This window comes from Neopelma chrysocephalum, unplaced genomic scaffold, assembly GCF_003984885.1.
Source record: "Neopelma chrysocephalum unplaced genomic scaffold, ASM398488v2 Primary Assembly neopelma1_103b, whole genome shotgun sequence".
NCBI lineage: Eukaryota > Metazoa > Chordata > Aves > Passeriformes > Pipridae > Neopelma > Neopelma chrysocephalum.
In genome coordinates this window covers 1,320,272-1,337,200 of record NW_020897767.1, presented here as the reverse complement: position 1 = coordinate 1,337,200, position 16,929 = coordinate 1,320,272, and the positions used below count along the sequence as shown (strand labels likewise).

The following is a 16,929-nucleotide window of genomic DNA, read 5'->3' as shown; positions in this document are numbered from 1 at the left end:
ATATTTATTTCATGTATTTATTACAAAATCCACTGCTGCAACGTTAAATATCAAAGTCCAGCAGCAAAGTGGTTCAGTGGGACTCTTCCCCAAATTCCCCTGCAGGAGACACAGTGAATGTGGCCCCAAAAGTCCAACCAGGACAAGGTTCAGTTCCCAAGCAAGTGATTTTCCTGCTGAATCCCCCACCACACACAAACCAGCTGCAGAACCACTTGGCACTGGGTTGTGATTGCAGAATGAAATGCTCAGCGATTATTGCCTTCTATATGTTTGGTAAATTTATTTAAGACAACTCATTAGGTGTCTCAGCAATTTGGAAATTACTAGGTAGTCAGAACACGGTTTTTTTCTTTGTGAATACTAATTATCAGAAACTGGGGCAACTGTTCTAACATTTCATGGTCTCTTTTTTACCCTGGATTTCAGATCTTGCAGTCACATCTCCTTCCTCCAGCTGCCTTCAGCTCGGCACAGATTGTGTTTCTACATTTAAGAAACAGAGTTTAAAAAAAATACTGGTAATATATATATATATATATTTATTGCCAAAATGCTCCATCTTTTCTGGTGATGTTCAAATGAACATGCAAGACACGAGATTTTACCTGGCAGGAATTGCACGGAGCCCAAGGTGGTGCTTACAGAATATATTTGCTGTTCTGAACTTTTCCTTCTCACACGTTACAAATTCAGCCCTTCCCACACAAATTAACACCCGTTTTCCACAGTCTCCCAGCACAGTGAAAGGTGAGGATCACAGCCACAGCCATCACATGGCTTTCACCCAAAAATGGCTTTGAAACACAGCACTTGAACAACACACAAACCTTTCAAACCCCCTGTTTTTGTTCACAAAAGAGCAAAGATCGGGCAATGCTCTGATCTGGGCTTTATTCCAATGGGATTGAATCAACACCTGAACAGCTCGAGCCTGAATTTTGCTTCAGTCTCTGCAGCTGGTCCCTCTTTTTCAGGAAACCCATTCAGAAGTCCCAGGAGAGCAGAAAGGTGTTATTTTTTCCTGTGTTAAAAGACACCAAACTAAAGCTGCAACAGAGACACTGCTTTATGTTTTCTAATTATTTCAGCTCTTTGAAGGCACTGAATGATCTTCCCAAGGCTCTGGGGAAGCTGCTCTTGGGTTGGATGACACCTGCTAATAAAAGTGCACCTGGGATCCTAAATGAGCTCTCCTGAAAGGATGGAGCTCTGTGTCTGTTCCCCGTGTCAAGAATGTTCCATAAGTCTCCAGGGAAAAAAAAAACAAATCACAAACACTGCCCCCAAACTAAACTTCATCATCCTGCCAACTCCACAAGCATCTGTGGTACCATATGTGGTCTGCCACAGCATTCCCTCAGACACACGGTGGGAAGGCTTCAGCCAGGAAGTCCTGGAATAACGTGGTGCATTCCTAACTCACGCTCCCATCACCTCCCAGTGCTGGCTGGGATGAAATGTTCCTGCTGAAAAGGGTGGCTCACCTTTCTGGTTTTAACATCACACCTCCACCGAGCTCCTTGTTCCAGCAACACGGACACCTGACTCGGGATCTGGGAGAGGAGCAGCTCCCACTTCTCCTCTTGTTTCACTCTGTTCAGGCTCATCCCCGTTTCCCTTTGGATTTCATCCAGCTTAGCTTGGTTTTCTCTGCCTGCTGCTCTCGTGTCACCACTGGGAAAACTGGGCTGCCCTGTGCCAGCCTGTCTGTGCCTGTGCCCTGTCCTGAGACTGCTCCCAGACAGCATGGAATCATCTAAGAATCCTGGAATGCTTTGGGTGGGAAAGGACTTAAAGCTCATCCAGTTCCACGCCCTGCCACGGGCAGGGACACCTTCCATATCCCAGGTTGCTCCAAGCCCCGTCCAACCTGGCCTTGGACACTTCCAGGGATCCAGGGGCAGCCACAGCTTCTCTGCCCAACCTGGGCCAGGGCCTCCCCACCCTCCCAGCCAGGAATTCCTTCCCAATATCCCATCTCTCCCTGCCCTCTGGCAGTGGGAAGCCATTCCCTGTGTCCTGTCCCTCCATCCCTTGTCCCCAGTCCCTCTCCAGCTCTCCTGGAGCCCCTTTAGGCCCTGCAAGGGGCTCTCAGCTCTCCCTGGAGCCTTCTCTTCTCCAGGCTCACCAAAGTTAAAATCAGAGAGCTCAGATAGAACATTAAAATTTATTTTCCTGGAGGATATCCAGCAGCACCCATTCATTGCCTCAAATGATTTTTTCCAACCTTCCAAAAAACCCCAGTCCATCTCTCCTTGGACTGCAAACACACACAGGGAACACTTCACCCCCAAAGCAGGAACGGGCACTACAATCATTTTCAGAGCATTATAAACTTAAGGAAAGAAGTGGAATTTTCCTCAGTGTTGAAAAGATTGTTGCCACCTGTTTGTTTTCCCTAATTCCAACAGCCAATTTAAAGAACATACACATTTTTAAGGATTTTTCTGATTAGTGTCCTGATTTCCTTCTACTGTGGTGCCACCACTTCCCACACCATCAGGCTTTACATCCCCAAAATAACCTGGAATATTTCTTTTCAGTGTTTAAGCATCCCAGAGTCCCAGAACCAGGCTTCCATCTTCCCCAGAACTACAGGAAAATCCCTTTGTTGAACACATCCCTGCTGTGCTGGGAGGGCACTGCTGGCAGGAATTTCTGCTCCATTTAAGCCCGACTTTGGGCTTAGGTTGGGTCTGTTGAGTTGTGGGGTGGTTTTAACCAGCTTCTTCCTTCCAAAAGCTTCTAAACCAGGAGGTTCAGAAACAGCTTTAAACATTGAAACCAAGCATTTAAATTTATTATTATTATTTACTTTTCTACCCTTTTTTTTTTCATTATTTTTTTCCCAGGGAGCTGCCACGACCTCGGATTATTTTTCCTACAGCCAATTCTGATCTCACCTCGCTGAGCCTCCAATGAGCTCTTCTGGACTGCTAGAAATACCTCAGGAAGAAAAAGCCCTAATTTTCCAAGTACTTTTCCTGCTGTAAACAGCCACTCCTCCCCTCAAAGCCTTGCAGCCTCCAAACTGGACATGCTGAGAGCAAAACACGAGTGAGAGCACATCTTGCTGTCACCTGCCGGGGTAATGTTTGAGGGACACTCCATGGGACCTGATTGCTGTAATCAAACAGGGCATCCAAGGACTTCCCAGGACCTCAAGGTTGTTGCAGGCTGTGCTTTGGCTGGGAATTCACCGGGATAGGGCTGGGAATTCACCAGGATAGGGCTGGGAATTCACCAGGATAGGGCTGGGAATTCAGTGGGGCCCATTATAGCGAGTCTGCCCTAATTTCGTAGCTCTGAGAGCGCTGCTGAGCATCAAACAAATTAGGGGGTTTTATCACTACTGCATAAAATGAAGGGGAAAAAAATCCCCCCTGACAATGTTTGTTGTTCCCATGTCTGTTCCTGCTTGGATATTGGTCCACATGTTGAGAACACAGCGGTGGTTTTGGGAGGGATTTGTTGTTACTGGGGATTTTCAGGTGGTTTGTAAGAAGGACAAAAAGCACAGGACAACCAACCAAGCAACAGGGATTTTGGGAAATGGGAAGCAGGAACAAACAAATAATAAAGTTTTGGTTTCTTTTTAAAAATTGGGATGCCACTGGCTAAATGGGGTAGATGGGATATTGGGAAGGAATTCCCAGCTGGGAGGGTGGGGAGGCCCTGGCACAGGTTGCTCAGAGAAGCTGTGGCTGCCCCTGGATCCCTGGAAGTGTCCATGGACAGGGCTTGGGGCAACCTGGGATAGTGGAAGGTGTCCCTGGATGGAACTGGATGAGCTTTAAGGTCTCTTGCAACCCAAACCATTCCGGGATTCCATGAGTGACTGTAATTTAGAGAGTTAAATACTAGAAATTCAAAGACAGAATTCTTCTTTTTCAATAACAGCCTCCAAAATGGATTCTTAATTAAATGTCTTAGGAGAAACAATAGTTTAATATTCCTTCTTACTAGCATCCAGCAAGCATTGCAATCAAGGAAAAATCCCTCAGGGATCGCTGTCACACTCACAACCCCTTGGATTTGGCAGAAACAACAACTGAGAGAGACCCTGATGGTCTCATTCTGTGCAAAAAGCTCCTTCTCCATCCCATGCACCAGTAACCACAAATCTACAGCAGCAAACAGGACAACTTTAAGCACCTGGAGATTGTTCTTTGCTGAAAGAAGGGGGAAAAAAATGTCTTGTCAGGAGTGGAATCTGTCAAAAGCTTGACAAGATTTAAAACCCTTATTTTGGTCTAAAGCTTTGCCATTATTTTGGGATGTTGCAGAAGAGGTACATCTGTTCCAAAGAAAATGTCACTGCTGCCAAAGGTTCTGCTGGTGCCCTATAAATCTGCCCTGAAACACAACCAAAAAGGCAGGGGAGGGGTGTGATGAGTGAAGGCAGAGCCTGGTCAAAGGTACAGAAATACATCCAGCAGGAAGAAGGAAAACATTCCAAGATGAGCAACCAGGATATGGAAGTCACACGTGAGGAACTTAAATCCCAAAATGCAGATGGTGGTTCCTCCCAACTACCCTTGGGTAGGAAAGTGTCCCACTGAGGTCATGTGCAAAACCATTCCTTGCACTTCCAAAAGAAAAAGAAGGACGAGGGGAAGGATGTAAATCAAAAGCCAGGCAGCTGAAGTTCAGGAACTTCCCAAATTCCCTTTGTGCCCTGGGCTAAACGGCGCAAAACCCCCAGGACTCAGTTCTAGAGCAGACAAACTGCTCGTGCAGGACAGACAGACCCTCCCCTTACACTGCAGCTCCTCCAACAGAACATTCCAGTGCGGTGATAACACGATCCAAACACACAGAAACACCACTCGTGTTCACCTCCTGTCGTGGAAGAGGTTTGGGATGAACATATGCACAGGTTATGTAAGTGTTAGTGCATCCCTGGCACTCCTGGACACATCCCCAGGAGATCCCCGTGCTCTGGAACCATTCCCTCCAACCCTGTGCCCTGAGCTGCCGCAGGAAGGAAGGTTTGGATTAAACTCCCCTTCTCTCAGTGCATTTCGGCATTAACTGTTTCTTTCCTGCTCTCCCTGCGTTTCCCATGCCAGGAGCTCCCTCCCTGGAAGCGCCGGTGTTGATGGCTCCTGTGGGATCGGGTCTGTGTTCAGCCGCAGCGGCTGCTCTGCAAATCCCACTTCCCACGGCACAGATCCCGCCGGAAGATCCGATCCCTCCAGCTCCCGTTCTGTGCCTCCTCCCGCGAGGGCTCGGCCAGCACAGCACAGCAGCGCTCCCCCCTGTGCCCGGCATCCCTCTCCCGGCTCGGCAGCCTCGGGAATGCTGCGGACACGGCAGGCAGACGGGAGGAGGAGTGAGGGGAGAAGGAGGCCTCGCCACGCTCCGGCAACCTCCTCATCCCGCAGAGCTCCTGATGCCCCGGGAGCACGGGCAGTCCTGAGCCAAGGGATGAGCCAGCACTGACTTGGGGGGCAGAGGCCATGGACACCCCAGTTCTCCCTTGGACAGAGCCAGACCTCCCTGAGACAGCACCAGGGAGGGGACAGGCACCTGCTCCGTGCCCGGCACAGGCTGTACTTTGATGTACCTACAGAGGGGGGGAGGTTTGGGAACCCACACAAGGTTCCCAAACTCGTTTTCCATCCCTAAAGGAGGGTTTTTCCCCAGCTCTGTCAGCAATGCAGAGCAGAGGGAAAAGCACAAACTCCCGGAGTCTCCCCTCTCCTTGCAGAACACTGCATGGATCTCCTCTCCAGGAAGGCTGCCCAGAGAAGCTGTGGCTGCCCCTGGATCCCTGGAAGTGCCCAAGGCCAGGTTGGATGGGGCTTGGAGCAACCTGGGCTAGTGGAAGGTGTCCCTGCCCATGGCAGGGGGTGAGGCTGGATGATCCTTAACTTCCCTTCCAACCCAGGCCATTCCATGATTCCTGCATCCCCTCTAAGTTCCTGCCCCTCTGTACATCTTTTCCAGCAGGGAAGTGCAGCGGGAGCACAGTGGCATCACACACAGCCAGGATCCAAGCCAGCTCTTCCTAACATTTGTGCCTGTGTCGCTCCTGAGCTGCAGTTCCCCTGACACAGCCCCTTCCCTACTCAATCCTGCAGCTCATGTCCATCCCAAAATGCGGGATGAGCTGTGCAAGCCACACTGCTGACACACAAATCACCAAATTAGTGACAGAGACCGAATGGATGAGAGGAGAAACGTGCTGGGCAGGCAGTGACCCGTGTGGAGCCGCTCGTGCAGCTCCCTGGGATGTGCCAGGAGGGACATCAGGGCCCTGCTGAGGGACAAGAGCAGGGTCTGGCTGTTCCTGTTCCTCCTGGCAGCACCCCCAGCCAGGCCCTGTGGTGGCAGCAGCGCTGCAGTTCAGAGCAGAGCAGAGAAGGACTCGAAGAGAAAAGGAGCAAAATCCAATGAACACGAAGAACCCCAAATCTCCCCGCTCTCCAGAGACTGCAGCACGTTCCCAGCCAGGCAGCAGCCACTTGGGACACCACTTTGCTGATTTCCTTCCTGAAATGCTGGTTAAGCTTCCAGCTGCTGGGAAGTAGCTTTTTTTTCCCCTTCTTTTTTTTTTTTTTTTTTTGCAAGTAATGCAGCAACTGCAGTTGGGTGAAGAGGGAAAGGGAGGAATTATTTAACAGCTGAAAGAAAAGAGCAGGAATCAGGACTTTTGGGCTGCACTTCATTGAAATACATCAATCCAGCTCCACTGAAAACTAGGTTTGGTTTTATCCCTCAGTTCAGTTCTGGCCCCAGATTTCAGATTTAAGGGCATATTTAATTTCTGTTTAGGCCAGAAGATGTTCAGCAAAACCAGCCTGGAAAGCTGTGATGCCTCAGACCTCTCCACTCGTCAGCTTTCAGCTAAACAACACTGCGGTGTTTGTATTTCTTTACATCCCTGTGGTTGTTACTCTGAGGATACAACCAGGATTGCAAGAGATCAGACCATCAGGAAGAAAGGCAGCTGAGCCTTATGAATATCCAGTTGTTGTTGTTGAGGAATGTAAAACATCCCATTCCGACGCCAAATAGGTCTCATACATATTTTATAAATTAAATTCTTGCTTATGAAGGAAGACACAAAATATCTGTGCAAAGTTACAACGCTTTGAATCTTCCCCCTCAGCAGGTACCACTCGCACAGAGAGAACATGAGTAAGAAATCACATGAACTGAAGGTTCCTCCTGCAGACAACAAGTCTATGGGAATATGATGGGTTTGTGTGTTACATCCAAGCATTGGAGAGGTTCCCAGAGAAGCTGTGGATATCCCATCCCTGGAAGTGTCCAAGGACAGGCTGGATGGGGTTTGGAGCAACCTGGGCTGGTGGAAGGTGTCCCTGCCCATGGCAGGGGGTGGGACAGGATGGGCTTTAAGGCACCTTCCAACCCAAACCATCCTGGGATTCCATTAAATTTGATTCTAAGCCAACAAAAAGGCAACATTCGTATGTGCTCTATTCAGAACAGAGCAGTGAAGCTAAAAATTTAACAAGGTTCTTTAATATTCTAATAAGACAAACAGCATCAGCACTAACATGACATCCAGTGACCAGTTTCAAGGCCCAAGTGAACTTCTTAGTTCCACTTCCACGTATCCACCACCACTGCATGGATTTTACAGGAAATATTCCTGTCTGTGGCTCCTTTCCTCCCAGACTCCCACTCCCCCTGGATGTTTACCCAGCACAGACCTGCTCTATTCATGGGAAATATTGCTGCCTGCCTTCCTGGAAGGAACCCACTGCAGGGTGTGACACAGGAGCAATGTATTCCCAACTTACCACTCTGCTCCTCAGGCAGCAAGGGAAAACTCCCAGACAGTTTAATTAGCACAGGGAAATGTAGGGAGGCAAAGTACAATTAATTTGCCTGGTTTTCCATCTGTCAATATCCCCTTCATTTCCTAATAAGAGGTCGATAACAAGTGCAAAAGTCCAACATTTCTGGTTTCTGGGCTGCAAAAGCATCTTGAGAACATTTTAACTCCAACAAGCCCCACAAAGCTGCTCCTCATACCTTGTTAGAAACTCTGAAAACTAATCTGTTTTGAAGTAATTCTGCCCACTTTTCCTGTTCAGATACTTCAGTACAAGTGTGTATCAGGGAGTTAATATTGCTTTTAAAGGATTAAACTTCCATGGATCCAGCTGGAGCCAACAGCAAGGGCTGCCTTGGTGGGGCAGGATGAGTTACAGGCTCTGGGTGTTTTTCCTTGGTGGGATTTTCCCTGGGTTGGTCATAACTGAGACATCCCTGCCCAAGAGGGACGTTGTTCTGTGACAACCTGAGGAGATCACCACTAATTGTTCTGGAACATGGAATTTTATCAGGGTATCTCATGACCTCTCTGTCTGAGCAGAGATTCAGGACACATCTTTTTCCCAGGCAAGAGGGACACACATTTTTCAGGGAATACACCAATCATGGCAGGAATGGGGCTTAACAATATTGTCAGGAAATCCTGCATGGAAAGGAGAGCTTTGTAAAGCAGCAGCATAAGGGGCAACCATCAGAAACATGATTTTATTCTTATTGTAAGAGATGAAAGGATGTGATAAAGTTTGAACTAATAGGCCAGAGGTTTCCAGGTTGAGCAGGAAGAGGGAACTGGGAGGATGGCCTGGCCATCCTGTAGCTCATCCCATGAGGGGAAGAGGTGCAAAGGGCTTGTTTCTGGCCATAAAAAATAAACCCTCCAGCCTCACACACACCATGAGCACCCAGCACAGCTTCTACAGCAACCCATTTTCCAAGGAAACAGGACATTTCTGAGAATGCAAATCCCTGCGATTGTCCCAAGGACACACAGCCCACGGAAGGGAGCAGAAAGCACAGATGAGCTGAGCAGCACCAGAGCTGATTTGCAGGGAAATGTCCCAGCACGGCAAAAAAAAAACCCTGGGAGGACTCACAGAGAAAATATATTGGGTATAAGCAGAATTCTCTCAAAATAGAAAGGCTTGTGAAGTTTTATATGAAGTGTTAGCAGCTCATTCAAACACTCTTCACCACTTCAGGACTCAGCAAGATGAGAGGGAGTATTTTTTTCCTCATGATTTCTCCCATGTTGCTGTAATAAATCAAGGCACTGCCAGGCTGGGGAAGCTGCACAACCAAATAGCTCCATTTCTGGAACTTATACAGCCTTGGTACTCTGTGACTGTTTAGGAAAACAAAACAAAACAAAACAAAACAGAAGAGCAGCCCCTTGTCCCCCTCTCCCGGGATTTTCCTGCTTTTCTGTGTCCTTGTGAAAATGAAAAAACCCTCCTGAGGGGCAGAGCAGAGCCTGAAGCCCCACTGCTCCTTCAGAGTCCTTTCCTCAAGACACTTCAAACCCTTCCTGACAAGACCCTAGAGAAGAACAGAAAAGGCAGATTTACATCCTGCATTGTGGAGGCACAAAGTCAGGCTCCACTGGCTGCCTCCAGCTCTCCGTGCTGCTGGAAAAGCTTGGCTGGCTCTGGAGAGCTGGGGAACCCTCCAACTCAAAACTCCAGTTTGCCTGATCAGTGGGGCAGACAAAGGTAGGTGGGCACAAGACACAGAACCCCCCCAGTGCCTCCCTTTGTGCTCTGGAAGTGCTCATGGAGTCAGGGAATGGCTGAGGTTGGAGGGGCCCTCCTGAGCCCAATCCCCTAAATACATACATGTGTCTATACATGAGTGTGTGTCCCTACAAACACAAACCCAGCAGCTGTTCCAGGGAATCTGTGGGGAACCAGCCAAGGTACCACAGAGCCTCAGAGGAAGGGAAGGGAAGAGCCAAGAGTGAGGAAGAGGAGGCCCAGAGTTATTGGGACACACTGAACTCCCCTTGGCTCTCTCCTCCAACCCATCCACCCCTCCTTTTCCAAGAGCTGCTCTCTCGTGTGTTTTTCCCAAAGGAGAAATCCCTTTGGATGCCCAGTCACACAAAACCAGCGCTCCATGAACGAACCAGGAAGCCTGGATGGAGCAAGGGAGCTCCAGACCAATCTTTGCTTCCTTTGATTCCCCCTCAGCCACGCTCCCAAACAGTTCCACACGGACTTGGCATGCACAGCTCCATGACCTGAGAGGTGTCACGAGTGGAGAGAACCGGGATGTGCCCACCAGCAATGGAACCTCTCCTGAAACAGGGAAAACACCTGGAAAAGCCTGTGCCTACTGTTCACTTCCTAACTCTGCACACAGAGCATCTGAACGGGAATGTGTGTTGGGACACGGAAAGGAAGGAGGGACACGGCAAAACAAGAACTCAAACCAGTTCACTTTTGGCATGAAAATTAGTGACAAAGCACTGTGGAAAAATACAAGGAGAGTTTGCAAGAAAATCTTGACACCACCTGCGATCCCCACGGAACTGAGCACTCAGCCAGCCAAGTGACATCTTGGAATTAATTACCGGATTCCAAATGACCAGGAACAGTTGTCAGCCTTGGCCTGTTTGTAACGTAATCTGCATTTCTGCTGATTTTTAAACCCAGGCTCTACTATCTCTATAAATGCACCCTCAAAGGGAAAACATCCAACAGCTCAGGAGCTCCCAGGCAGGACATGTTTTAGGGAGATAGGGAAGCAAGCCATGACAGCAACAAATCCTAGGTTAAGCTTCTCCCCTTGTTATTTATTATTCCTCTGATGTGCTCCTTCGGCACCAAGGGCCACATTCCCCCCTCCAGTGCCCTTGAGCCCAGGGAGAGCTGCTCGTGCTCCCCAGCAGCAGCATTCCCTGGAGCACTGGGCAGTTTTGGGAGCAATGTGCAGTCCAGGCCAAACCTTGTGGTTTTGGCTGCACTCCACAGTCCGTCAGGATTCCCCATGAGGGATCCAAAGCAGGATAAAGCCACAGTGAATCCCACACTTCAATCCTTCCCATGAACACACCACCCCAGCAGGTGAGCTCTGACCTGCAGCTGGAATTGCAAACACAAGTTACCTATTCCTCATTTTGTCTCTTGAAGCTTTTCTCTTTTTTTGTTTTTTTTTAATTTCAGTGTATTTTTGGTATCAAAAAGCACCTCTATGGAAACAGCAAGCAGCAATTTATAAAAGTGATTTATGATTCGTACTGAAAGTTTTATTTGCCTGCTAGACTATCAAATCATGTTACATTTAACAAATAAGATCTGAGTCAGATCAGAAAACCATTTTCACATGAGCATAAAACATGGCAAGGACAGCTAATGGTGTAGTAGTAGGATTTTAGAAATTTTAGTGGGAAAACCTAAGCAAAAACACCCCAAAGAAGCCAACTGTCCAACCTGTCAGGCAGCTCTTTCTGCACAAGACAAATGTCAGGCAGCTGATGATTCATTAGTCAAGGCAGCCTATTAAGGACTAATGGAAATGCAAACAGATTTGAAACTGTCACAAACACACACATGGAACAGCCAAACCTCCCTGACAATTCAGAAGACACAACAGGCAGAGGATAATCCCTTTGTACCAAAAAATATTGATTATTTTCCCAGTTGAGGCAGACTTTAGCACACGTCTGAAACTAAAAATCCTCCACAAACAAACAGCAAGTAGATAAGTGGTTAGGCCAGTGATCCTGCACGACTGGGTGCTGACATTCCTCATCCTTTTTGGATTAAACATTAGAAAACTGAACTAACTGAAATAGAGAAACAAAGAACAGGTATCCTGGGAGACAAGCTGGGCGTCTCCAACAACACTGCAAACACTGTTCTCCCAGTTTTACACATCCAGTTCCTGGCTGGGAGGGTGGGGAGGCCCTGGCCCAGGTTGCCCAGAGAAGCTGTGGCTGCCCCTGGATCCCTGGAAGTGTCCAAGGCCAGGTTGGACGGGGCTTGGAGCAACCTGGAATAGTGGAAGGTGTCCCAGCCTGCCAAATCCATCAAGCCACGTGAGATGACCTTCAGATCTCGACTGTCAACCTTCAATCTTCAGCTTGAACACCTCAGCACGACCTGATGCACTCAGTAACCACTAAAATCCTCCCAACTACATGAAAGTCCCAGCTTTTATTTGACTAAAGGCACGAGATGGAAAACGCTTCTAAATACACATTTTGATTATTTGTGACTCAACCTACAACAACTGAGAAGATGAAGAGAGCAAGCAAAGCCCACCTTTCCTTCTCCTTTAGCCATCAGAGAGGCACCAGACAGAAATCCAACCAATATTTGAGTGTGAACTTCCCTGCCAAGGTTTCTTTTTCTATAATCACGTTTTTCTGCTTGAGCAGCACGTGGAGATCCTCCTGTCTCAGCTGCCATGAGAAAAGTGTACCCTGGCAGCAGCAGGAGTGAGTGATGAGAGGAGTAATGTCACCAAGCAGGAGGAAGGCAGGGGAGTGCAGTGTCCTCAAAACACTGACCATCCGTGTGCTCAGTGAAATGTGTTTTCCCACTTTATTCCCACGGCCTCTTTCCTAAAAATTCTCAGCAATCTCTCAAGGATTTTATGGAATAACTGGAGATACCCTAGAATGTAGCACCACACACAGTCCTGCCCACGGCCCTTCTTGTGTCAGACTGAACATCAGCTACCAGGGTCAGCCTCACTGGTGTTTGGCTCCCATAAAACACCAAAGCACTTTCAGGATCTAAAATACTTTTGTGGGCATGAACCCCATCAAAAGTGTTTCTCTGACTCCTGGTGAGAGAGTCTGAACTTGCAAAGCACCTCTGACTGCAGGACAGACAAGTCCTGCTTCCCTGGGAAGGAGCAGCAGGAGGGAGGCTGTGGATGCAGGGATGGGAATTGCCCGAGGGAAGGCAGGCAGGGTTACAGGCAGGTCAAACAGCTGAAAGGAGCCTAGAAAGAAAAATGGCTTGGGAGAAGGAAACTGGACAAAAAGCAAACAGGGAAAAGCAGTTACTAAAGGAATGACAACAACAGGGATGCACAGGGCAAGCAAAGCCACCTTCCCATCTCCTTTAGGGATCAGAGACCGCATGGAAATCCAGTAAGGATCTAAATATGAACAAAAACCCAGGGGGAAGGTGAAGGCACAAATGAAATTCCATCTTAGATGCCCTGGACCCGAGGGGGCAGAGGCTGCCCTGGCATGGCCAAGCAGGCAGGCACGTGGAGCTGTCAGCAGCTCTGCCAGAGCACTGACACTGCACAGCACCCTCCCTCCCCTGGCACCTTCCCTGCCCTCACTAATCCCGTGCCAGCCCCTCCCTGCTCCTCACAGAACCCAGCTGAACTTCCCCAGCCACAGGCAGCTGTTCCCACTGGCCAGATAACCCTTCCAAGAGCCCAGATAAAGCCCCTCCGGTGCTGACAGGCCCTAAACTCACCCCTGGGAGGTGAGGGAGGATGTTCTGTGTGCTCAGCTGTGGCTCTGAGGGGATAAAAACCAGCAAACAACCTAAAAGGGCCTGTTCTGCAGGTGTAAAACACACTGACCACCGCAGGCAGGTCATTCCCATCATTTCCAGGGGCTGGGAAGGACTCTGCTTGTTGCCAGCTCTTGGAGGTAATTTTTTAATGAAATGCTGCTTTAATGGAAATGGAATTTCACAGGAAAAAAAGTGATTTCTTACGGGAAGGTGTCACTGAAGTTTTACTCTGACAAATGTGGAGTCTTTCCTGAAACCAAAGGGCACTGGGAAACTCTGGATTGGCCTACGGAGCAGCACTGAGATCCCTCCCCACCTCAGACACAAAACAATGAGTTCACCACTGTGAAAATAAAACAAAATATTGCATTATTTGCCTACCCAGTGGACCTCACTGCCTTAAGCCCCTGTGCTAATGGGGCTTTATGTCCTATTCTCTCCTTACCAAGAACATGAAATACTTCCCTACATGGCAAAGCAGCTTTAATTCCCAAAGGGGTGACCCTGTCAGAACTACCCAAAGCACTACAAAGAGCCCCCAAAATCACAGGGCAGGGCAACAAATAGGAAAAATATCTTCCCTGGGAAGATGTTTCTCCCTGTGGCCACACAATTCCATCTGCCTTCCTGTGCTCCTGACAAGGACACTTGTGCCTGCAGGAGTTGTTTGCTCCCATATCCCTGCACCTCTTTTCCTAAACGTGGGAACTACTTTTTGTCTCCGGTCACCGGCAGCTTTTCTCAGCTTCAACAGTGTAATTTTCCTCCTCCAAAAAGCCTCCCAGTAACTAGTGCATCATCTACTTCACATTAATCATCACAGCTGGTGATGGACTGTAATGCCATGCACACACTCATTGCTTTATAGGTAGGCAATAAAAATTGTATTTTTGCACGGTTTATGTACATGCACATGTACACACACAAACACGCTACAGTAAACAGCTGCTAGGAGAAAAATCACTGATAGATCTGTTCACTGCTCAAAAATGGGGGTTTTAAACCTAAAAAGTGCTGCTGCTTTTAACAGGAAAATCCCACCTGCACGCTTCTGCTGGTGTTCTCTGAGCAGTTAATCTGTGTATTATCAGCCAGGAGAAACGAGGGATCGATTTTACAGCCCCTTTCCAGAGGTGACCGTGTTTCCTGGGTGTAAGGGCCACACACGGATCGCTCCCTTCTCCCTGGAATGCCGGTTAAAACACTGCTCGGGCTGGCTGGGCTCTGTGAGGGCAAATGCCCACTTTAGGCAGAGCTCCCGCACTAATGACTCATGTGGCCGAGGTTTATTCCGGGCTGGAAGCACCGCAATTAGCACGAGCCCTCCCATCACAGCTCCAGGGGAGGAAAGAGCACGCACAGGATCCAAGCTGGGGCTCCTCCAGCTGCACAACAGCCGGGATAAGCCTTCCAGGTCCTAGAGCAGAACAATAGGGAGGCCTTTCCTTTCATCTCTGCACGCTCGCAGTGATCTGCTCGTGCCCGCAGGGAACCACAATTCTCCCCCGATTTGTTTTGCGCTGAATTAATTCCACCAAGGCTGGAGAGTCACCCTCGTGTGAGCCATCCCCTACCTGTCTGCCGGGAGATTGTCCCAGCAGGCATTCCCAATCCTTGAGTCAGGAACCAGAATAACAAGGGACAGCGGTTTAAGTGGTGCGGGAGGATAAAGCAAACAAACCGTCGGGGAATTTTAACTGCTTTGTGCCCGAGCCTTTGGGGTTTATGGCCTCTGGTTTCTCCATGTGACTGCAAGATCCAGACTGCTTTTAGGGTTTGGGTGGATTGTTTTTTTGTTTGTTTATGAGAATGAAATTTTCACACACGTTCCCATGATTCTGGAAAACAGGTTTATCCAAAAACATTCTCAATTAATGAGTAAAATTACACAGGCTGTAAACATCATTATCATGAACTACTGAGGAGAATATTAGGGAACCTGGAAATGACTCCTTCATCCCCATCCCTCCAAGTGGACAGCCAAAGACCTGGTTCCTGTCTCCTGTTCCACGATCCCACCGGCACAAATCCTAACGCAGATGTTTGTGTGCCATTAAAACTGCTTTTCCCAAATAATGCTCTTGGAAGAGCTCATGGAATTTAAACACAGGAAGTTCCACCTCAACCTGAAGAACAACTTCATTCCACGAGGGTGGCAGAGCTCTGGAACAGCTGCCCAGGGAAGGTGTGGAGTCTCCCTCTCTGGAGACATCCCAAACCCACCTGGGGTTCCTGTGGCACCTGCTGCAGGTGACCCTGCCTTGGTGGGGGTTGGACTGGGTGATCTCCAGAGGTGCCTTCCAATCCCCTGGGATTCTGTGAATACATGGAATTGAGCACCTCAGAAGCACCTTTAAATCCCACCACACATGTATCAGCGTTCTCTAATGAACTTTAACAGGTAACACATTTCTTCCACACCAACCCCCATCCAGCAACTCCTTTTTCTTAGCCCTACCACTGCACTTCTAAATTGTCTTTTTAAGAACACATTTATACTCTGTTGAAAGACATTATACCAGCACCAGACACATTCGGGATTGAGAACAGCTCCCAAGAATTCACGCTTTGCCTGGTTTACAGAAACATCCAGTTGGATCCCCAAACACATCTCTAAAGGAACCAACACGCTCGTATGCACTTGGCATGGCAGCTTGGGAGCAGCGGCAGCGAGAGAAAACACAAAACACAAATTAACACGACATGCCAAAAGGGCAGGAACTCCTAAATTAACGCAAAGAATTTCCCCATCCCTGGGAGTGGCCAAGGCCAGGCTGGACAGGGCAGGGACCAGCCTGGTGTGGTGGAAGGTGTCCCTGCCCGTGGAAACGAGACGGGCTTTGAGGTCCCTTCCAACCCAAACCATTCTGGAATGCTAAGAAACACAGTTCTGAAATATTCCAGGCACACAGTTCCGAGGGATTCGGAGGCACAGGTTTTCCTCTCAACATGGTGCATTGCGTTCATTTCAGTGTTGTCGCTCCTCTCCCCCTGAATTAAAGGGATGCTAAAACAAGTTGCTGCTGCGTGAGGCAACACGTAGACGGGGCTGCACTTCCACACCTGCACCGACACAGGCAGGGGGAAAAAAACCCATCCAAAGGGATACGGGACCCGCCGGCTCTCCCGGGGACACCACATCATCCCCCCGTGCGTCTGCACTGACGTACCCGCTATTTTTTGTTGTTATCCGTGTGTTTTACGAGCTGGCCACAACGCCTTATGTAACAGATGCCTGTTTAACATGGCCCGGCGTGTCCATGGCCGCGGCGATCCCGGCGGGACACGGACACGGACACCCACCCGGACCCCCGCCGGGAACGATCCTGTTCGGGGCGTCTCACACGGCACCGGGGGGGCTGTGCTACCACAGACCCGTTTGGTGAGGGGGCATCATTCCCTAGGGAACCGCACCAGCCCGTCCCGGTATCTCTGGGGCAGCGCAGTGTCACCCCACAGCGCCTCACCCCCGCCACACGCACCCAAGCCCGCGGGGATCCCCGTGCGCGCCCCCCGCCCCGGCACTCACCGCCTCCGAGTCCTCAAACCCATGCAGGTACAAGTTGTCGTACATGGAGGAGCGCGGCGGGCGGAGCGGGGCCGGAGGGGCCGGGGGGGAGCGCGGCGGCGG

At 49.2% G+C, this 16,929-nt stretch overlaps 1 protein-coding gene across 7 annotated transcripts in view; it reads right to left on the bottom strand.

Moving 5' to 3' along the window:
- CACNB4 (calcium voltage-gated channel auxiliary subunit beta 4) overlaps positions 1-16,929 on the bottom strand; it is a 75,693-nt gene that overhangs the window by 30,737 nt on the left and 28,027 nt on the right. Inside the window, exon 1 of one of the 7 annotated variants that reach the window (XM_027695909.1) lies at positions 16,828-16,915. The exons of the other annotated variants lie outside the window; for them this stretch is intronic. Coding sequence (XP_027551710.1) covers positions 16,828-16,872 — 45 coding nt within the window. The 5' untranslated portion in view covers positions 16,873-16,915. Of the gene's footprint in view, positions 1-16,827; positions 16,916-16,929 lie in introns of those variants that run through there. 7 annotated transcript variants of the gene reach the window in all.